Genomic DNA, 23,764 nt, shown 5'->3' on the forward strand with positions numbered 1-23,764 from the left:
TCAATGAAGAAGAAGGAGGTGAAGAACAGGCATCAGATGATCCTGTTGATGATGATCTTCGTCGGGCCATTTCTGATGCAAGAAGAGACTGTGGCACGGATAAGGAGAGGTTGCAGTTCGACAAGATGTTAGAGGACCACCACAAATTGTTATACCCAGGTTGTGAAGATGGGCAGAGAAAGTTGGGTAGCATATTGGAATTGCTGAAATGGAAGGCAGAGGTCGGTGTGACTGACTCAGGATTTGAGAAATTGATGATAATATTAAAGAAGTTGTTTCCAAGAAATAATGAATTGCCCGTCAGTACATATGAAGCAAAGAAGCTTGTCTGCCCTCTAGGATTAGATGTGCAGAAGATACATGCATGCATTAATGATTGTATCCTCTACCGCGGTGAGAAGTACGAGAATTTGAATAAATGTCCGATATGTGGTGCATTGCGGTATAAGATCGGAAAAGATGACCCCGGTGATGTTGAGGGCGAGCCACCCAGGAAGAGGGTCCTGCGAAGGTGATGTGGTATGCTCCAATAATACCACGGTTGAAATGTTTGTTCAGAAACAAAGAGCATGCCAAGTTGTTGCGATGGCACATGGAAGAACGTAAGAAAGACGCGATGTTGAGGCACCCCGCTGATGGTCGGCAGTGGAGGAACATCGGGAGAGAGTTCCCGGAATTTGCAGGTGAGGCAAGGAACTTATACTTTGGACTAAGTACAGATGGCATGAATCCTTTTGGGGAGCAGAGCTGCAGTCACAGCACCTGGCCCGTGACTTTATGTATCTACAACCTTCCTCCTTGGTTGTGCATGAAGCGGAAGTTCATTATGATGCCAGTGCTTATCCGAGGCCCAAAGCAACCCGGCAACGACATTGATGTGTACCTAAGGCCATTAGTTGATGAACTTTTGGAGTTGTGGGCCAAACCAGGTGTACGTGTGTGGGATGAGCACACCGAGCAAGAATTTGACCTATGAGCGTTGCTATTCGTAACCATCAATGATTGGCCTGCTCTTAGTAACATTTCGGGACAGTACGAACAAAGGATACAACGCATGCACACACTGTTTAGATGAGACTGAAGGTAAATATTTGGGAAAAAGCAAAAAAGTTGTGTACCCGTACAATCGCCGTTTCCTTCCGCGCAAGCATCCCTTAAGGAAAAAAGGAAAACATTTCGATGGCGAGGCAGACAATCGTCCGAAGCCTGTACCCCGTAGTGGTGCTGATATATTTGACATGGTCAAGGATTTAAATGTTATCTTTGGAAAGGGTCCAGGCAGTCGACCTGTTCCGAAAGACGATGACGGACACGCGCCCATGTGGAAGAAGAAATCTATTTTTTGGGAGCGAGAATATTGGAAAGTCCTGGAAGTCCGCTCTGCAATCGACGTGATGCACCTGACCAAGAATCTTTGTGTGAATATTCTAGGTTTCCTGGGCGTGTATGGGAAGACAAAAGATACACCAGAAGCACGGGAGGACCAGAAACAACATAAAGGACGAAACGACAATCATCCAGGAAAGTTTGAAGGGCCTGCCAGCTACGCTCTTACCAAACAAGAGAAGGAGATCTTTTTTGAAGCCCTATTCAGTATCAAGGTTCCGTCTGGTTTCTCGTCGAATATAAAGGTAATAGTAAATATGAAGGAGAAAAAATTCCAGAACCTAAAGTCCCATGACTGCCACGTGCTTATGACACAATTGCTTCCGGTGGCATTGAGGGGACTTCTACCAGAAAATGTTCGACTAGCCATTGTGAAGATATGTGCATTCCTCAACGCAATTTCTCAGAAGGTAATGGATCCGAAACTTTGTCGGGATTACGAGGAAGATGTGGTCGAATGTCTTGTCAGCTTCGAGTTGTTGTTCCCACCATCCTTCTTCAATATTATGACGCACCTCCTCGTTCACCTAATTGAAGAGATTAGAATTCTCGGTCCAGTATTTCTACACAATATGTTCCCCTTCGAGAGGTTCATGGGAGTTTTAAAGAAATATGTTCATAACCGAGCTAGGCCGGAAGGAAGTATCTCAAAGGGCTACGGAACTGAGGAGGTCATTGAGTTTTGTGTTGACTTTATTCCTAACCTTAAACCGATTGGTGTTCCTGAATCTCGGTATGAGGGTAGGCTGACTGGACAAGGCACCCTAGGAAGGAAAGCAACGGTGTGCAGGGACAAGATTTCCTTCAATCAAGCACACTACACAGTTCTATACAATTTCAGCTTGGTGGCTCCGTACATCGAGAAACATAAGAATGTTTTACGAGAAATAAACCCGGGCAAGCCCCATTCATGGATTACACGTGAACACATGAATACCTTCGGTAGTTGGTTGCAAAGACATCTCATCTTTTCCATCAAAGCGGACACCACTGTTGTAGAGCAGTTGTACTTGTTGGCCAGGTTACCATCTTCAAACATATGTACATTCCAAGGATACGAGATAAATGGGAATACATTTTACACGATCGACCAAGATAAAAAGAGCACCAACCAAAACAGTGGTGTCCGCTTCGATGCAAAAGACGAGAATGGGCAGACCACCACATATTATGGATACATAGAGGAGATATGGGAACTTGACTATGGACCCACTTTTAAGGTTCCTTTGTTTCGGTGCAAATGGGTGAAGCTCAGCGGTGTACATATAGACGATAAGTACGGTATGATAACAGTGGATCCCAACAATCTTGCGTACCTGGACGAGCCATTTGTCCTAGCCAACGAGGTGGCTCAAGTTTTCTACGTGAAGGACATGTCTAGCAAATCGAGAAAAAGAAATCAACAAAAGAATACATCAACGAAGGAGCCAAAGCGACACATAGTTCTTTCTGGGAAAAGAAACATAGTGGGAGTGGATGACAAGACAGACATGTCAGAAGATTATAATAAGTTTAAAGAAATTCCGCCCTTCACGGTGAAAATTGACCCAAGCATCTTGCTAAATGATGAAGATTCTCCATGGCTACGGCGTAGAAGATCACAACAGTAGATGGCGATGTAAGAATGTATTCTCAATACATTTATGTATTAATAAGAACCATTTCCCCAACACTGTTAGAGGAGACGGAGTCTTTCACGGGCTTGTAGGGAAATTTTTCCGAGGTGCAGCTTCCGAAGATGCCGTAGGGCATGTGCACCAACGACATCTTCGAGAAGCTGCGCCACGGGAGATTTCTCAACCCTTTCCTTCATCCATAGGAATGAAACTGTGCTTGGCTTGTTGATCTGCTTGGCAAGGCGTATCGATGCTCCTTTTATAGGCACGGAGCCGCTTCTACTTTGTCTTGTTCCTTCGACAGGGCATCGTGCGCTACATGCTTTATCTCATCGAGCAGTGCGTCCACCCACCGTGACAAAAGGTTACCGACACATCCTTATGGTGGCGCGGCCGGACTCTCCAGAGCGTCATGGCCTATCGTGGCCCTCGCCTGCGCTACCCTCAATCCCAGCCCACGCGTACTCACCCGCCGAGGTTCAACAATCGCGACCCCGATGCTAGCGACGATGACGTCGGCGACTATGATGACTACAGTGGCGATGTTTATAGGGCTAGGCACGACTATGACTGAATGGCTCCAACATTCTAATCTGGCCATGTATCTTAATTTTCAGTTGAGCTCTGTACTTTAATTCCAGTTCAATCGTAATAAATTTCGTGTCAACCACTTTATTGAACAAAAACAACCGTCAACGACTTTATAAACTAAATTTAAACTAATAGAACCGACAACGACTTTATTGAAATTACAATAAAATAGATAAATTACTAGTCTAGTCTCTACTCGTCGTCGGAGGTTGTCTCCGTCCAAATGTCATCCCACCGAGGGTCGTTTTCGGTCCAAGTTGTATTCGGGTTCTCGAGCTCGCAGGTGGCGACGGCCCGACGGTGGCGCCTGTTGGACCTGCGTTGTGCCCTAAGGTTAGCGAAGAACACGTCGGTGTTGTCGACGTCGTTGGGGAACTGCGCCCTCCACTGGCGCATCAACTGCTCGTCCTGCTCGGCGATGGCGATCCTGCGCTGCACCTGGCGGTGCCGGCGACGGTCCTCATCGTCGATGAGGCACGGCGGTGGCGCGAGGAACTCCGCCTCCTCTAGCGATTCAACATCCGGGAAGTTCATGTCGCGCCGTGGCTGCCGAAAACGCCACGCAGCCGCGTCATAAGCGCGTGCCGCCAGCTCCGGCGTGTTATACGTGCCGAGGGTGAGGCGGAAGCCACCGGCGCGTATCTCGGCGTAGAACCTACCGCTCGGACGCACTCGAAGGCCACGGAAACCGGACGCCCCTCGACGACGTGGAGGCATCCCGGAGATGGATGAGCGGAGGAGGCTGTAGCGACGTGTGGTTGCGCCCGCACTCGTCACTCTATATAGCGCACGCGAGGCATGGCACGTGTAAGTCACGACTACACACGTCGCACGCCGGCAGCGACGGGGCGAGGCACGTGGAAGCGGTGGCAACACGTGGCGAGGCACGTGTAAGTCACGGCTACACACGTCGCACGCCGGCAGCGACGGGGCGAGGCACGTGGAAGCGGCGGCGACACGTGAAGCGGTGGCTACACGTCGCACGCCGGCGTCGGCGGGGCGAGGCACGTGGAAGCGGTGGCTACACGTCGCACGCCGGCGTCGGCGGGGCGAGGCACGTGGAAGCGGTGGCTACACGTCGCACGCCGGCGTCGGCGGGGCGAGGCACGCGGAAGCGGTGGCTACACGTCGCACGACGGCGTCACCGGGGCGAGGCACATGGAAGCGGTGGCTACACGTCGCACGACGGCGTCGCCGGGACGCGACACGTGTGGCACGGCGGCGGTGCACAGGGGTGAAACATACACGACTATCAATGTTTCATATGATGCGAGATGCAAATAGGTATATGGATGTTATATTCATGTTCATTAGCTTTTTCTGATCAATATTCATATATAAAACATTTGTATTTGAGTTACCATTCAAAAGTTATTGAAACAATAGTTTTATTAATTTAAAATAGAGGGTTGATGGGCTGATCCGTGGCACAGCCCATCCAACGGCTCTAGGCCGTTGCCACGATCAGCCTAGAGCCGTGGTGGCTCGACCTGCGAGACCTTTGTCGCGTGGTGGCACGACCCGCGACAAAGGGTCTTTGTCGCGGTCGAGCCACCACCGCGGGTGGTAAATAGGGGCGTCGCGGGCGAGCCGCCACCCGCGACACTGGAGGCCAACCCTAGCGCAAAATAGCGCCGCCAGGCTGCCGGATTTCGCCGCCGCCGCCGACGCCCTCAGCCGCGCGCGCAAGCTCCGCCTCGGGCCGCCGCCTGCGCGCTCCTCGCGCGCCTCGGGCCGCCGCCTGCGCGTCCTTGGGCCGCCGCGCCTGTGCCGCTCCGCCTCGGGCCGCGCCACACCTACTCCGGCGCCGCCGTCTGCACCGCCTCGGGCCGCGCCGCCGCCGCGCCTCCGGCTGTTGTTGCTTTTTTTTGATTTTTCAGTTTTTTTTATACTTAATTGATTAGTATAGTTTAGTTAGTTAGGTTAATGAGTATAGTTAGTATAGTTAGTATTTAGTTAGTTAGTTTAGGTTTAGTTAGTATGTAAGTATATGTATTTAGTTAGTTTAGGTTTAGTTAGTATGTAAGTTTAGGTTTAGTTAGTATGTAAGTATATGTATTTAGTATGTAAGTATATGTATTTAGTATATGTAAGTATATGCAAACTAGCTTGTAATTTAGTATATGTATTTGCTTTATGGTTTTAGTTTGGTTAAGTTAATTAGTTAGTTAGTCTAAGTTTTAGTTTAGTAATTAGTTTTATTAAGTTATTTTGTTTTAAGATATTTAGTTTCGCAAATACCCGACGTCGATAAGACACCGCGCAACTCCCTCTCCCTCTCGCTGAAACCCTAGCGGTGAAAAAAAGAGAAAATTTCTCTCCCTCTCGCAAAAACCACCTCTTCTCTCCCTCTCGCAAAAACCCCCTCTTCTCTCCCTCTCGCAAAAACCCCCTCTTCTCTCCCTCTCGCAAAAACCACCGACGCCGACCCTCTCCCTCTCGCAAACACCTCTCTCTCCCTCTCGCGAAAACCACCGACGCCGCAACTCCCCTCTTCTCTCCCTCTCGCAAACAACCGACGCCGCAAACACCTATATTTCTCTCCCCTCTCGCGAACCCCCCCCCCCGATGCCGCAACTTCCCTCTCCTCTACCTCTCGTGAACAACCTCTTAGTCACGTGAGCATTGTCGAGATCATCTACCTCACACGCTCTCTTCTCCCTGCTCCACGCCGCCTTCCCCTCCTTGAGTTAGGGTTTGGGTTAGGGTTTGGTTAGTGTTTGATTAGGGTTAGGAACAGGGTTATATACATATGTACTTATCGATTTAATTTTTTTTGCAGAAACAATGGATCCATTCGAAATCCGTCGAGACTTGGAACAGGAAGACTTTTTCGAGGACATAATCCGCGAAGGTCCAGAAGCCGACGGAGAAGCTGGAGAAGCCCGCGACTCCGGTGATGGAGAAGCCCGCGACTCCGGTCATGGAGAAGCCGACGGCTCCGGTGATGGAGAAGCCGACGACTCCGGTGACGGAGAAGCCGACGGCTCCGGTCGTGACGAGGTATACGATTAGTATAGAGGCATTAATGGAATTCTATATGTACATGTGTATATAAATTAACTGATTTTTATTCTCTTAGGCCTCCGAAGATAAGTTGGAGAAACGAGGCCCGACAAAGAAATTGGGCAAAAAAGACCACTTCACCATTGAAGCTATATCACCGAAAGGCCAACCGGTGGCACCCGCGACTGTTAGAGTGAAATTTAAGAATCAGTGCGGAGTTCTGGTTAGAGATCATCTCCCGATCACTATTAGAGAATGGAACAAGACCAAGAATGTGTCCGAAGATCAGGTTGCCGATAGGTACAAGAACACACTTTTTGACGACCTCATGTCACATTTCACTTTGCCAGATTTGGGATCGGACTCTAAGAATGCCAAGCAGAGGGCGCTAGTGAAGAAATGGGCTCTGAAGAAGATGGGGGAACTTTTCCGGGCGTATAAGAACCGGTTATGGTCAGCTTATAAGGCCGAGAAGAAGCCTCCAGTATTCGAAAACTATCTAGCGAAGCAGGAGCATAACTGGGAAGAATTTGTGAAGTACAAAGAATCAGAGGAGGCTGTGAACCTGTCAAAGAAAAACAAGAAGAATGCAAGCGAAAAGAAATATCACCATCATACGGGCCGAGGGGGCTACGAAGTAGCCATGCCTAAGTGGGATGCACAAGAGGCTGAGATGAAGCTGAATGGGATCACTGCAGAACCTGAGCGAGAAGGATGGGACACTAGGGCTCGAAATTGGTTCCTTGGGCATGGCTGTGAGTATGACATGAAGACAGGGAACCTTGTTGAAAGTGACAGCAAGGTTAGGGTACCCAGAGCAAAATGGATTGAAGTGACGGCTGGTATTAAAGCGGGAACACTGAAGTTTGCTCCCGATAGAGAGAAAGACTTGCTGACGCTTGTCCTCGGTAATCCTGAGAAGGGAGGACGAACAAGAGGCTACGGCCCTAGTGTTCCGTGGGCGCTTGGGTTTCCGAATGATGCGGAGACTTATAGAAGCCGAGCGAGAGCAAAACAACGCGAGCTGGAGGTGCAGAATGACCGGATGGCTGAGTTCCAACGGCAACTAGACCAGCAGAAGCGGGAGATTCAGCAGCAGCAGCGGGAGATTGATGAACTTAAGGGACGTCGCCAGCCAGATAATACCGCCGACATATCTCAGCGACGAGACAGCAGCGTGGCCGACTCGGAGGCCCCACCTACACGGATCATGATAGATGCCGGTCCTGGCGACCCCTTGGATGGAATCAAGGAGCAAACACCTTGTGATCTCCATGAGGTGTTCAGGAAGGTGTCTGTTAAGGTGGCGGTCGGCTATGTCTTACCGGCATTTGGACCTGAAGGTAAGCCGGCAACATGGCATGGCAATCAGATTCCAGCTGGCTATGCTCGTGTCGGGGTGGATTCAGCTGTACCGACGTGGGAGACATTGGAGCTCCAAATCCCTGGAGGTGATGGGGGGCTTACACTCAGAGAGGTGCTGGGAGAAATCATTCTCTGGGAAAAGAAGAACATCAGGCTGCCAGGCTGGGTAGCCCCTAGTACCAGTCATCCCAGCAGGTCACCATCACCTCCTCCAGGTGATCGCCGGCCACCATCACCTCCTCCTACTGATCACATGTCGCCACCATCACCCCATGGGTACGACGTCGACCACGACATCTGCAGTCCATCTCCATCTCTAGCGCCGCCGCCTCCGCCCACTAAGACTCGGAATGCACCCAAGCGTTTCAAGAGTCCTGTCCGCAAGATGTCGCCCCTCCCAAAAGTACCAAAGGTTCCTCCCCCTTCCTTACGATCGTACTGAGGAGGAAAATGATGCCATTGTTAAGAAATACAATTATGATTTTTTTCATAAGCCAAAACCTCCAGCGCCAGAGCCATACACAGAGAAGCAAATAGAATATGCTACTAGTTTTCTGAACACACCATCGCAGTATGACTTACACGAGAAGAAGGATGACTATACACGCACACTTGCGAAGGTAATTGACGAGAAGAAGGAAGAAAAGGCTAAGGAGAAGGATATTGCTGGCATGAGCAAATCATCAGCTAGAAGTGCAGCCGAGAAAAAGTCTAGTTCAACAAGTGCACCCCTCAAGGCCAAGCAAACGACAAAAGGCAAAAGGAGAAAGGAAGTTCCCCTCCTCGGAGATCAGCCCAAACAATCGATGCCACCACTCAAAGTGTTTGATGTTCCCAAGGTGTACCTGGAACATGGTGGTGATATCGATATGGAAGAAGCTGCAAAGCTAGCGGATACCTGTGGAGTTACCGTGGAGGAATTGTTGGGTGCCACAGATGCTGCACTAGCCACTGCTGATATAGCTCCTAAATTTGTCTACGGGGCCGACTTGGTCAGCCGAGAGCGGCTGCAAAAACTGCCAACACATATGCGGAATTTGCATCAGTGGTACCTTGATGCATGCAAGGAGAACATAAGGTACATCCTGGCGAGTATACCACGTGAATATTACTACCGACAGGAGGAGATCCATATTGAGATGAATGAACTCTGGCAGTTATTCAATTTAGAAGCCCTCGACAAATCTCTCATGAGTTGCTATTGCTTGTAAGTTGTTAACTACATATAAGTTCATTTTCATTCAGTTCATGTTCGTTTTCATTGCACATACTCATTATATCTTATGTGTTCTCTTATGCAGACTGAAGATCAGTGAATGCAAAAGTAATAATATTATCAATATTGGGTTTGTTGACCCAGATAAAATACATGTTCAAACGGTAAAGCATAATGGCTCAGAAACGGGGGGAAACCTACTAAGGTTTTTGGGGGAGCAATTTTTCTGTGATTCAATATTGTTTCCTTACAACTACGAGTGAGAGTCTTAATGATCTTTTATGCACATTCAATTTTTCTTACTCCATGTTAAGTGTAATTCCTGACGTATATACATAACATGTGCAGCTTTCACTGGATTCTACTAGACATTCAACCTGATAAGGGAATAGTTGAAGTAAGAGACCCACTGAGTAGAGGCGTGGACGGGTTCTGCGACTTGCAGAAGTTGCTCCAAGTGTAATTTCCTTCATCGCTGCGCTTTATCTTTCGTGAGATATCAATTAATTATCCACTCATTCAAGCATTCTTTTGCCTAGCAGGGCTTGGAGAGCTTTGAAGAAACATCATAAGAACATTACCTTGGCAGAGAAGCTAACATTTACTCCTGTACCGTGCCCCCAGCAGCCACAAGGAACGAATCTATGTGGATACTACGTTTGCGAGTCCATTCGCATGTTAACCACTGAGAAGCAGAACAATAATAAATTCGGGGTGAGCAATAACATTTACAACTTTATTTATTATCGTCAATATTTCGTTATCAAGATTGATATAGTCATACTCATCTCATTTTCGTATATAGGTCGACTACATGCGGGACATACTCCAACCAAAGGAACACCTAATAGGAATCGCCGAGGAACTGGCGGGACTTCTGGTTAGAGAAGTATTAAACAACAAAGGCTTGTTTAGTCCAAATGGATGCTCTACCTCCAAATAGACGGTCGTTAGTACCGCTAGTCTGTCGATCGTGAGCTCCATGTATATATATATGTAAGGGAAGAATATGTAAGGGGAATCGACTTGTGCTTCCATATTTGTTTGATCGATCTATATATATATATAATGAATGAACGTGTATAACTTCTAGTAGCGTACAAATATATGCAACTTTTATTTTCGAATGGAAAAAATGAAATAAAAGGGGGGTCGGTGGAGGCGGGGGGGGGGGGTGTTGCACCCCTCAAACCCTAAAGCAGCAGGGTTCTGCGCGCGCCACGTAGAGGGCCTTTTGTCGCGGGTCGTAATACGGCCCGCGACAAAAGGGCCTGTCCCCTGCGCGCCCCGCGCCTGCCACGTGGTGGACCTTATGTCGCGGGTCGTAACCGACCCGCGACAAAAGGGGGACCGTTTTATCGCGCCTCTTTTGTCGCGGCTGGCCGCCCGCGACAAAAGGCCCTTACCACCCGCGACATTAGCCCTGTTTTCCACTAGTGGCCGCCTTCTTCTTCGTCGGATGATGTCGCCACCGTCGATTTTGATGCCTTTGTGCAGCCCCATCCTCGCCGAGAACCCTCAGCGCTCCATGGAGGGATGATCTCCGTTTCCCCCTAGTCTCTTTGCTCTGCAATCCCTATAGGGAAGTTGCGCCGAGCGCTAGCGAGGTATGGTCGTCTTTGTAATCCCAACAACCACATATCGTGTACCAAAGGGAACAACATATAACAACACGGAAGGTTCTTTCAAGTTCTGAACATCGAGAACCCAACGGAGATAACATTGATGTCCACATCCCAATGTTGGTTATTGATCCTAAGGTGTTCGGACTCATTACTGCGCTATACTGAACCTATAGGGTCACACGCTTAAGGTTGTGCAATCTGTTGTGAGAGTTCTATTTATGGTATGTGGCTGAGAGAAGCTGTTAAGAACAATTCTTGTGGTCACACGCTTAAGGTTGTGCAATCTGTTGTGATACCTCTATTTATGGTATGTGGTTGACAGAAGTTGTTCGGAACAATTCCGGCAGCGCCTGAAATTGTAGATTTTGTAACTAAGAGAGATTTCTGGAGTCACTTCGAGCCCGTTGTAAGTGATTTGGGGTAATGTCGGAACTGTTCTTGGCTTGCCATATATAGGGAGTAATTCTCGGAATCATTCTGGCGATATTTCATGTTGGAGGAATTCTTATTCCTGTGAAATGTAGATTGTCTAGTGGTCATCGGAATAATAGAGGGAAAGGTTTTGCAGGAAGAGAGGGGAGTGCAAGGCGGCTGGGCCACCCATGCACTCAAGGAGCCAGCCAGGCCAGCCCATCTAGGCCAGTCGGCGCGTCGCGGTAGCCCATCACTGGACAGCAAAGCCCTCGCGGATTATGGCTCCAGACGGGTGTCGTCCATTCGGTTTTTGGAGCAAGGAGGAGATATCCTCGTTGCTGAGGTATAGCCTAGCTATGGGGATCGCTTGGATCATCATCTTCATCGAGCTCTTCTGCTTTACTTGGTGAGATGATATCAATCGAATCCTGTTATTGCAACTTCATAGAATAGATCTTCAGTCTTTGTGCATATGTAATTTTTTGAAATACATGCACAATCCCTTTCAGATAGGTCGGCTTTGGTTGTAGTCAAGACCATGAGAGAGCGGATTGATGCAGCGACGGCGAGGAGCTTGACCAGCAGCGAAGGAAAGCGAACGAAAGGACCGCCCGAGTGAGCTTCTTTGCTGCATTAGAGTGAGAAAGAGTAGAAAGGAAATACGAGGGTGTGCGAGGGAAGCTGACAAGTGCCTCAAAACTTTTAGAACAAACCCAACAGTGAGATCTGTCAAATATTTGTTGTTCTCAGCAGTTATTACCACCGTACCACGTCAGCCTGGCAATGAGTACCATTCGTTAGGGATACCGCTACAATAATGCTATACTTACGGAACAGATTGTTGCTGCTGCATGAAAATTTGGTGGACCCAAACTGCACTCGTTCTGTCCAATCAGGTTGCTGCACGATGAGGCCGTAAGCAAATTCCCTAGGATTTGTCCGTGCGTCTAGCATTACTCATACCGCTAACACGGTTAAAAGGGGCAGATGATCTTTTTGTAACCAACCTGTGAAATAGTGGTGAATCTTGGCGGATTTCCGAACTTGGTGCGCAATCGTTGAGGTTTTTTGTAATTCTTCTTTCCAGCAGCCGTGGAAAGATATATTTAGATGATTTTTTGATCTATAAATAACATGTAGCCATCACGAGAATTTTCTAGACATGACACAAATAATATGGGGAACGCATATGAATTTTGTTTTACATGTATGCTCAATTTTCTTTCTTGTACAAAACAATTTGTATGCTTTGAGATGATTACTGAAGCTGTGTGACCATTTTATTTTACATGTGTTTATACATTTTAACTATGTAATCATCTTTGTAACAACGAAACACATCTTAGGAATTAATATACGAAATTTAAATATCTATACTAGTGTAGAAATTTTGAATTGTAAGCTTGAGAAGCAATTTAGACCATTGATGTGAGTCAATACTATCGTTCATACTGAAAGGATTCACGTCTACATTAACATCAGTTTATTCTGGAGAAGTTGAGACTTTCCCAAGATTTTTCACCGCGTCCGAACATCACCGCAAACGATGCCATCACCACAACAGAAACATGAAGCCACACTAAGCACTGCCAAACATTCAGCCACACATACACATACGGGCGACAACCTAGACCAAAGTCGAAATAGGAAGGTGAATAAAACCAAGGTTGGCACCACAAAGAGACAGAAAAGATGGACCACCTACAACTCATCAACGTAGACTCAGCCATCACAGCTCCCAATTCACAAATAGTAGACCACGACGAGTTCGTGGACACACCCACAAGATTCCTACCACAACCTTAGTGTGAACCCGTACATTTCTGAACTCCATCATGGTTACCACATAAGCCCTGACAATTACCAATGATGCCATCCTTTGGTCCCTCCGGCCGATGCACATCTCCAAAGACGATGTCCCCGAAGACGAGACGGAATACTGACACCATCGGATCCATGGATCTGGGGTTTACCGCGGAGCAAGCATAAAATGTTAATGATGGTTCCATCCCAAAGGGTCAACGTGGATCTTCCTCACGATACGTCCACCATGGGCGCATGGCCGACCACTAGCTGGATCCAAGCTAAATCGCTGCTATCTTGCTAGATATGTGTCTATTGCCGGTCGAGCCACCACCTAGAGCCATCATCCATGCCACTCAATGGAAACACAACACATACCACCACAATTGCTTAGAGCAAGACCGCGCCATCTAGCACGGTCAGGGAGACATCCGTGTCGGGACGCATATTTAGATGATTTTTTTATCTATAAATAACATGTAGCCATCACGAGAATTTTCTAGACATGACACGAATAATATGGGGAACGCATATGAATTTTGTTTTACATGTATGATCAATTTTCTTTCTTGTACAAAACAATTTGTATGCTTTGAGATGATTACTGAAGCCGTGTGGCCATTTTATTTTACATGTGTTTATACATTTTAACTATGTAATCATCTTTGTAACAACGAAACACATCTTAGGAATTAATATACGAAATTTAAATATCTATACTAGTGTAGAAATTTTGAATTGTAAGCTTGAGAAGCAATTTAGACCATTGATGTGAGTCAATACTATCGTTCATAGTGAAAGGATTCACGTCTACATTAACATCAGTTTATTCTGGAGAAGTTGAGACTTTCCCAAGATTTTTCACCGCGTCCGAACATCACCGCAAACGATGCCATCACCACAACAGAAACATGAAGCCACACTAAGCACTGCCAAACATTCAGCCACACATACACATACGGGCGACAACCTAGACCAAAATCGAAATAGGAAGGTGAATAAAACCAAGGTTGGCACCACAAAGAGACAGAAAAGATGGACCACCTACAACTCATCAAGGTAGACTCAGCCATCACAGCTCCCAATTCACAAATAGTAGACCACGGCGAGTTCATGGACACACCCACAAGATTCCTACCACAACCTTAGCGTGAACCCGTACATTTCTGAACTCCATCATGGTTACCACATAAGCCCTGACAATTACCAATGATGCCATCCTTTGGTCCCTCCGGCCGATGCACATCTCCAAAGACGATGTCCCCGAAGACGAGACGGAATACCGACACCATCGGATCCATGGATCTAGGGTTTCCCGCGGAGCAAGTATAAAATGTTAATGATGGTTCCATCCCAAAGGGTCAACGTGGATCTGCCTCACGATACGTCCACCATGGGCGCATGGCCGACCACTAGCTGGATCCAAGCTGAATCGCTGCTATCTTGCTAGATATGTGGCTATTCCCGGTCGAGCCACCACCTAGAGCCATCATCCAAGCCACTCAATGGAAACACAACACATACCACCACAGTTGCTTAGACTAGTCATAGTGGAGAGTAACATAGAGTAGTAACATGGTGGTTATTATCTTCATAGTGGATAGTTACTTATTACGTGGTATCATGCATGCTATATTTATTAGATTGTAGACTTATCTTGTCTTGAGAAGTGTGATGTTATGGTAACATAGCTAGTTACCACCTCACTCTCTTTGTTCATTTATTATCATGCCATATCACCAAAATGCTTTGTGATGTGTGATGTTAATATAGCTATGTTACTCCCACTATGAGTAGTCTTAGAGCAAGACCTCGCCATCTAGCACGGTCAGGGAAACATCGCTGCTATCTTTGCTCAACCCTCGCGTGTTGCTCGCCGACACCATTGTCGGACTTGCCTAAGAAAAGCTGCGACCAATTCGGTACTAACAAATATGGTACTATATATGATATCATTCTTCCAGTTGCCAAAAGGAATTCTTCATAGATTGGATTATCTCCGATCAAGATTTTTCTGGCAAGGAGATAGTGAGAAGAAAAAATATCGGTTGACAAAATGGAGTGTTATATGCCATCCCAAAGATCAAGGTGGTCTAGGCATCCACGATCTAGAGCTTAAGAATCAGGCCCTACTAGGCAAGTGGTTAGCTAGGTTCTTAACTGAGGATGGAGTATGGAAAAACTTGTTGAGGAGGAAGTATGTAGGTTCAAAAGCGTTGTCTCAGGTTTATTGGAAACCCGGAGATTCACACTTTTGGGCTGGCATTATGGCTACTAAGAAGCACTTCTTTCCACACGGGTCTTTCTCCATTCGGGATGGGTCGAAAATTCGTTTCTGGGAGGACAAGTGGTTGGGGATAACTACGCTCCGGGAACAGTATCCAGCTTTATATAGGATCGCACGTCATAAGGATGTAACCCTTCAAAGGGTAATGGAAACCTCTCCACCATCAATGACATTCAGACGTAATGTAGTCGGTCCCCGATTAACCAATTGGAATGAATTGCTACAGAGATTAGTTTCAATTCAATTGGTCCAAGGGAAAGATTTATTCCGTTGGGAACTTACCAAGAACGGTAAATTCACTGTAAGATCCATGTATGAAGCTTTAATTCAACCCATTCAACCGGTGTATAATAATAAGAAGATTTGGAAACTGAGGATACCACTAAAGACGAAGGTCTTTGCTTGGTACCTACGTCGCGGTGTTATCCTCACCAAAGATAACCTTGCAAAAAGGAATTGGCTTGGATGTAGGAGATGTGTTTTCTGTCAAGAGGACGAGACAATTAAACATCTTTTTTTCCAGTGCCGGTTTACCAAAGCTATATGGTCAATCATTCAGATAGGATCTAGCTTATACCCTCCCCGTAGCGTTACGAATATTTTCGGCAACTGGCTAAATGGGGTAGAGGTTAGGTACAGGAGTCTTATCAGGGTGGGAGCGTTAGCCGTGTTATGATCGCTCTGGCTATGTAGAAATGACAAGGTTTTTAATGATAAGAATGCTTCTCTTATGCAGGTGATTTACCGATCTACGGCTACGCTCCGTTTATGGTCGTCACTTCAGCGCTTGGAGGACCGCGATCTCTTTATGGAGGTGTCTACACGATTGGAGAATTCGTCCAAGGAGTTTATTACCCAACATGGGTGGCTGCATAGTCTAAGGATAGCGGCTCCACCGACATGATTTGCTCGCTTTTGTTTCAGAGATATACTTTTAGTTGAACTCTTTTTCTGGTTGTATCCGTGAACGGCTGTCTGCATCTTAGTTATGCAGAGACCGGATGTATTACATCAAACTCTGAAGTAATAAAACGCCCTTTTTCGAAAAAAAAAAGAAAAGCTGCGACCAACCTAGCCTATCGTTTCGGACATCCACGCGCACCACCCACCTCGAGAGCCAAAAGAAGACGTCTTGCGAGCAGATTCTGCAGCCTATGATGGGAGCAATGGGTGAGGGAGGAGGACGGGACGAAGAAAGGCAGTGGCTAAGGTTCCCTCGTGTCACCCTTTAGAGGGGAATAGTGCTTTTCTACATGGAGCCTCCCTCCCGTATTATTACTATACCACTTTAAATGGAACTATTGACAACCCATGTGTGGTATGGATCCGTCTACATATACCTGAATTTGTCTCAAGGACTGATAGTGTATCTGTGATCATGATGGAAGAACAGTACCACCTTGCTAGTTTCTTGCATTTATACCATAAATCTAAAAGGAAAACAAACCTTTGGAAAGTCTAGCCCAAATTTAAGAATTACCTTACTGCCAACATACAAGTATATTCAATCTAACCATTAAAACGATAGATTTTAGTTGGTAGGAGCCAAGTTTTTTACTTGATCAAACTTGGGTTTGATCTCTAGGTTCATAATGTTATGCCTTATATTTATTTACGGTCTATAGAGGTTGTGTGCACGTGTTGTGGCATGCCTAGTGTCCATGTGTGGTATGGATCCGTCTTGTATGCACAAAGAAAACACATAAATGATGTGCTTACAAAATTGATTCGCTAGCTAACTCAATCAAAAGTCTGACTGAAAGAGATGACTAGGCAGTATATTTATATTTAACACTTCCTCTCATCTGTCAAAAAAAAAAACACTTCCCCTCACGTCTAGGTGGGCCGTGTAGGCTGTATTAGTCCTTAGCGTGGGTTTGGCGCATGCCGTAAAATCTTCTTTCTTTTGCTATTAATACTGCGCGAGCAAGATTATTGACTGTCATACCATATAAAATTGATGCACCACCCAACTCAATCAAAAGTACAAACTGATGATAAGAGACTAGGTAATTATATCCAACAGTGCTAACAGTATATATTCACCAAATTAAGCTAAGAGGTAGCCGTTTTGAAAGATGCTTTGAGTTTTGTTAAGTACCTGGTCCTTGAGCAATGACCAGCCATCATCCTCCTCTAACTTGTCGACGCGGTGGTAGGGAAGCATAGCTTTCATCCCTCGAGCAACTCTTTCATCTCTAGTAGTGACGAGGATTCTGCTACCTCGAGCAACAACATTAGCCAAGTGACTTCCAAGCACGTCGTTGTATGCTATGGGGCTCCACACATCATCCATCACTATAAATAGCTTCTTCCCTTTCACGGTAGTAGTAAGGATTGGCTGAAGCACAGCCAACGCCGTTCCACCACCGTATTCTCCTCCGGTGAGCGTGATGATTGTCTTGATCAGTTCAACCTTGTCAAAGTTCGGGTTGACGCTCAACCATATTGTCTTGTCGAATTCTGCATTAATGATTTCATCTTTGAATACCATCTGGGCAAGAGTGGTCTTACCTATTCCGCCAACCCCAACAATTGCTACAACCATGATATTGGCGTTGCCCTCTTTTTCAGCCAGCATGATATCAACGATTGCTCTTGTGTCTAGTTCGATCTTCTCGCCGACTACATCCGAGCGATTAAAGTCTCCGTACGTCTCACGGCTGCGAATACCAGAATGAGAGGCATGCACCCTGCTGTTAAGATCGTCACAGGAACCAAGATTGATAAAGCTGAAAGCATCGCCTCGCTCCTTGATGATGCCGAGTTTCTTATTGAGCTCCTTGATGCGAGTGCCGATGTTGTGGGCATGGGCTGGATTCCGCATGCAAAAGAGCAAGGGGTTGAAGCACCCAACATCTACGGGGGATTGACCTTGCTCCATGGCCTTGAGTTGGCATAGGTCGAGGATGTCAGCAGCTTCGTACATGGCACGTTTGAGCTCTGCCACCCACTCTTGCATGGTCTTGTCAGTGATGTTCCTCCTATCAGCATCGGCGAGGAAGTTCTTGAGGTCCCTAAGCTTGACGCCCATCTTTTCGATCTCGTCTCCGACTCCAAGCAGCATGTGCACCTCTTCAGTCACCATCTCCGTCAGCATGCTTTGCACGTAGGATGCAAAAGCATCCAGGACCATCCCCATTTTCGCTGCGTTTTGCTGTAACAAAGAAGATAAACCAACATATCATTATCATTCCTCGCCACTCCATTCAACTAATAATTAAATACAAGGAAAAAGAAAGAAACAAACAAGACAGCACACTGGAATGCTAAAAGGGGAGCACATGAGGAACAAGTTATCAAGCATGAGAAAGAAGAGATGCGAGCTACCTTGTAGAGCAATAGATGCAAGCAAACCCCAAAGAGAAGAGCTTTGGTGCCCTTCTCCTTCAGGTCTTCGCCGTCGTAGCCGCTCAACCACGTCGCCTACATTGCTGTTGCAGCTCTGCTGCCACTACAACTTCTGTCTGTCACCATCACGGTGTAGCCATGGAGTATCAGGGAAGAAGCACGGTATGAAGCGGAAGGAGAAGCAGGGGTACACAGAGGTGGGAGCAGCAGCGATGCGGCGTTAGCAGCAGATGTAAGCAGCAGCCGGAAAGGAGCGTAACGAGCAGGTGGAGGCAGCACGGAGTGAGGAGTGGGCGAGAGTGAGGAGTGGAGGTTAGCTTCTCAGGGAGTTCGAGCAGCGAGAAGCAGGGGTTGAGTTTGACGGTGCAGATCATCCACTAGCTCTCGGTGAACTGATTCATCCACATGCTATATGGTGGTTAGTCTTGCTTAGTCTCTATAATTACACCGTGTGAATGGAGCCATCCATGTGATATTCCTACAATTGACACTAGATCTAATCAGAACGGTGTCACAAAGGCAGATGTGCACGTGACCGACCGAAAAGATGAGCTGCACTAGCTTTAATCAAGTACATATTTATACTGTAGTGTATGTTGGCTAGTCTTGCTTAGTCTCTATAATTACATCGTGAAAGGAGCCATTCATGTGCAATTCCTACAAATGATGCTAGATCTAATATTAGCTAGTTAGTAGCGTCAGAACGGTCACAAAGGCAGATATGCACGCGTAATGTGTGTGCACGTGACCGGAAGATGAGCTGCACTAGCTTTAATCAAGTATATATCGTCAGAGCCACATGCAGTCATGACTTATGCATCGGATTGAGGATTGCAAGCACCAGCAGGCAGCTGGACGCCTCCTCTAATCCAAACATATTTTTAATAACTCACATAAGGAAGTTGAAGCCTTCACCGCAAAAACTTTGAAATGGAGTTTAATAACTACTCGTAGTTTGAGATATAGGAGTCACCACTTGTACGACTTTTTTTTCCATCAGCAGCCGAAAATTTCAACATTAAGTCTTCCAGACATTTCTTATTTTCATTTTCGAAATATGAGAGTTGTTGACAGCTACAATTTTTTTCAAATACAAGTGTTGCAATACAGCTAAATTTACCAGAGAAGATGCTACTAACTTAATCCAGTTCACCAGGTAAAATTGCAATCCAATGTTTAGACCTGGACACTAAGCATCTAGATGCTAAAACACCAAGGATATTTAAAAGTGCCAACACATCAGCAGAAAGAACGACAAGTGGCAAGCAACTCTCGAATTTAACAGCTGCAATAGCATTAATGCAGTTAAATACTGTAACTCATTGTGCATTTCAATTAAGCAGTCTATTGCGACTCAAACATTTGTATTTAAAAAAGGATACTGAAAAAAGTACCAACAAATATGTGGAGAGAATGACTACTTGGAAAGCAATTCATAAACAGAGAAGCTGCAGTAGTAATATTGCAGTAAAATACGGTAGTTCAGTATGCACCCCCATAAGCAGTCGATTTTGACTAAAACAATGTTTCTAAATGTTCGAATTGCTTTAAAGGCAGAGACAAAAAAAAATTGAGCACAAATTCATGCGAGCACATGAAAGTTCCAGGAAAGTTCTCCATGATAAAATGCCAATTCTTTGAAATAACAGCACCCGGAGGACATGAAAGTTCCAGGAATACTGAAAAACAAAGTCTACATGGAGAAACGCATGTACTAGGTGCCACCATGTCTGAAGAAATAAAAAATTAAACTTGGGACCAATGTCAGATGTTGGGCAGCATAAACAATAACCTGGAAATCTGAAGCAAGAAATATATTAAAATTGGGACCAGTGTCAGGTTTAGGGCTGCATAAACAATAACCTGGAGATCTGAAGCAAGAAAAAAAAGCAAACTTGGGAACAATGTCAGGTTTAGGGCTGCGTAAACAATAACCTGGGAATCTGAAGCAATAAAAACGTAAACTTGGGACCAATGTCAGATGTAGGGCTTCATAAACAATAGCACGGCGGCTGATGGTGGCGGCACGTTAGCAAGAGCTGTAGGTGAGAGGAGGACTGGCCAGCGGCGGTCGCGTCAAGTACATGGAGGTTGAATGGCCTGTGGCGGCGGCAGTGAAACCTTAGTCAGCCTAGTCGACTGGGTGATCGCCGGTTCGTTGGTTTTATTTCTGTACAATTCATTGTGGGTCAGCTGGTGCACATGCAGTGCTCACGACTGTCACCCCGGCGTACAGGTTGTAGTAATTGGGCTGCATAAACAATAACCTGGGACCTTTTTTTTGAGAGAGGATAACCTGATACCTTGAAGCAATACAAAAGTAAACTTGGTACCAATGTCAGATGTAGGGCTGCATAAACAATACCCCGGGCCTAATTATACATAGGATTATGCATAGAAAAAAGAGAAAAAAGCTACAGTACTGTATTTGGTTTTAAGCATCAGAACTTCATTTTCTGGCAAATCATCCATCTAATTTCCATAGCAAGCACATGTGAGTATTGTTATCTAAAGTTTAGTAAATATGCTTGCCACCAATTGCATATGCCAAAACTTTAGTGCCGCAGATTGGAGCTTTCATACTGTCGGTACAGGGATATTACCCAATAATGTAGTAAAATTACTGTTGTTTAGTATGTAAGTGGCATATTTTGACTGAAACAGTGTATCCAAATATTAGAACGAATTGCTTTAGTGGCAGGGATGAAAAATTGACCAGAAATTCATGTAAGCACACCAGTAAGAACCAAGGCATATCTCATGATAAAATTACAGCCTTGTTCGAAATAATGAACCGAGAAACAAATCCTATAAAGAGAACAACTCAAATTATGTACCTTTGCGTCTGAAGCAATAAAAGGAAATTCTGGACCAATGGCAGATGTATGATTTCATCAGCAATATCCCAGGAAGAACTATAATGCTGGATTTTGGATCCCCAAAACAAGAGAAAAAAAGCTATTTAGTTTTGAGCATCACACGGTTCCATTTGGTGGGAAACCAGCTATCAAATTTCTAAGTCAAGCAAGTGTGCCAGATAAAATCTAAGTCAAGGATAGGGGAATTTTCTTTTCTGAATATTAGCTGTCATGCTTAATTAGCACCAATTGCGTGTGCCAAAATTTTAGTGGTGCAGGTTGGGAGTCTAATCTTTACTTCTTTAGAGTACCACAATACGTCCAAGGTTTAGTGGTTATATAGAGTGAAATTAAGAAGCAAGAGTACATAGTGTCTTACATATCTTCACATTCATCGCCGTGCTTGTCCGTAGTGTTTTTTCTGTGCTAATCTCAATCTTAGGGAAGGTATTGCAAGCCATTGTAGCTCGCCCTGAACTAAACATCAAGCATAGGGGTCATGAAATTTGACCGAGATATAATAAGCCTACATAGTTCGAAGCGTCCGCATGACTACTGGCCCTTACATTTAATTATTAGTAGTGATGATGAAACTGGACCTAGTGGCTTGCTGTTCCTTGAGTAATTATTAGTGGATTCGGGGTTACGGATGTTCCAAAACAAATGCAGAGATTCCGAATTAGCTAGTAAATTAAATAGGGATCAAAAGGTGATTCGAGAAAATGCAATTTGGATATGGTGGTACCTGGACAGGCTGAGGGCCGGGTGCGGAGTGGCAAGGCCTGCTCATACAACTCATCGCCCCCTCCGGTAGGCCTCCCCAGTGCCGGAGCTCTGCCAGTTACTGTCGCCAACGTCGTTGCCGCCGCGGCCGGAGCTATCGTAGGCGCCGGCCCCGCTCGACACTTCCCGGCGGCCAGCAATGCCCTCCACCCATCCGACCGTAGTCGCTCCGACGGCGCCGCCCGAGACATCACCTCCTCGTGGGGCCAGCAAAGGGCAAAGCCCAGCCTCCGGTGGCTTCAGGTGTGGATTGGGGGCACAACCCAACAACCGCTGGTCTCAGCAAATTCACGATCGCGTTTAATTTTTTCCCCATGTTTCAGCAGATTCACGATCCCAGAATTTGGTTTAATTTTCCTCAGTTAATTTTCCTGCCATAAATACTTATCACGAGCACGTTTGCAAATTCTTTTGTTTGCACTGACTAGTACTACCTCTATCCCAAAATTTAAGGCCTATACATTTTTGGAAAAGTCAAAGCAAGTAAAGTTTAACCAAAACTTTAGAATAATCTATCAATAAATATAATATTTTGTAGATAGCACATGAAAATATATTTCATCATCTATCTAATAATATTAATTTTTTATTTGACATGTTAATGATTTTTTATAAAAACTTAGTTAAACTTAACATAGTTTGATTTTCTGGAAAAAAATATAGACCTTAAGCCTGGGAATGGAGGTAGAGGTAGTAGATTTCATATTCTGAACCAATTTGATCGTCTAGTGCTGGGTGATGGCAGGCTAGGAAGGCTCTGAACCCAAGTCAAATTAGCCTTCAGTTGCAACTTCTCGAACAACAGTTGAACTGATTGGTCGATGTAGTACTTGACCAGCTAGTATTTTTCTGATCGATCATTTTTTCCAAACCACTTAACATAGGTGCCCCTCTCTTTATGCGTTTGGCTGAGACAGTATTTAGCTAACTTGTGCGTGTTGGTTCAGTCGCTACTCGCCGACCACGAAGATGCAGGTTCAGTCGTGTTTGAATGCATCATCTATCAATAGGCAAGATTGTATTTACAAATTCGGTTTTGCATCATATTGTCTCGGTAAAGGAGCTGCAGACATCAATATGAGCATAAAGGTAGTAAATCAATCAAGATAACAACAAAGCAGCCGATTGAAATCAGCAAAGCAACAGCGGTAGAGATGTACTATGCAGTGCAGCCTGACTTCGTTCGCCGATGTGCACACGCCCGTCTCCTCTGCCTCCATGAGCATGCCTGTCAAGGAAGGAAAAAAAACTACGTAGTAATTCCTTCATCGATAGGAAAACAGAGGACGAATGGTCATTCGTCAACAGTCGATCGATTTATCTTTGGTGATTCTCTGTACTTACCGCAACGCAATCCACAAATTAACAGGTCATGCTGAACGTATATTCGACTTCCCTGGCCACGGGTGCTCCTCCTCCTCTCCGCCGCATCCCCACCGTCGCCTCACCGGCCAGAGCGCCAT

At 45.8% G+C, this 23,764-nt stretch overlaps 1 protein-coding gene across 1 annotated transcript in view; it reads right to left on the bottom strand.

Moving 5' to 3' along the window:
- The window catches only part of LOC124691612 (putative disease resistance protein RGA4), a 31,568-nt gene extending 12,824 nt beyond the window's left edge, over positions 1-18,744 (bottom strand). Inside the window, exons 1-2 of the mRNA XM_047224905.1 lie at positions 18,640-18,744; positions 17,411-18,466 (exon numbers count right to left, since the gene is read on the bottom strand). Coding sequence (XP_047080861.1) covers positions 17,411-18,451 — 1,041 coding nt within the window. The 5' untranslated portion in view covers positions 18,452-18,466; positions 18,640-18,744. The remainder of the gene's footprint in view (positions 1-17,410; positions 18,467-18,639) is intronic.
- Positions 18,745-23,764: the final 5,020 nt, after the last annotated feature.

Source organism: Lolium rigidum, chromosome 2, assembly GCF_022539505.1.
Source record: "Lolium rigidum isolate FL_2022 chromosome 2, APGP_CSIRO_Lrig_0.1, whole genome shotgun sequence".
In the NCBI taxonomy this organism is placed as follows: domain Eukaryota; kingdom Viridiplantae; phylum Streptophyta; class Magnoliopsida; order Poales; family Poaceae; genus Lolium; species Lolium rigidum.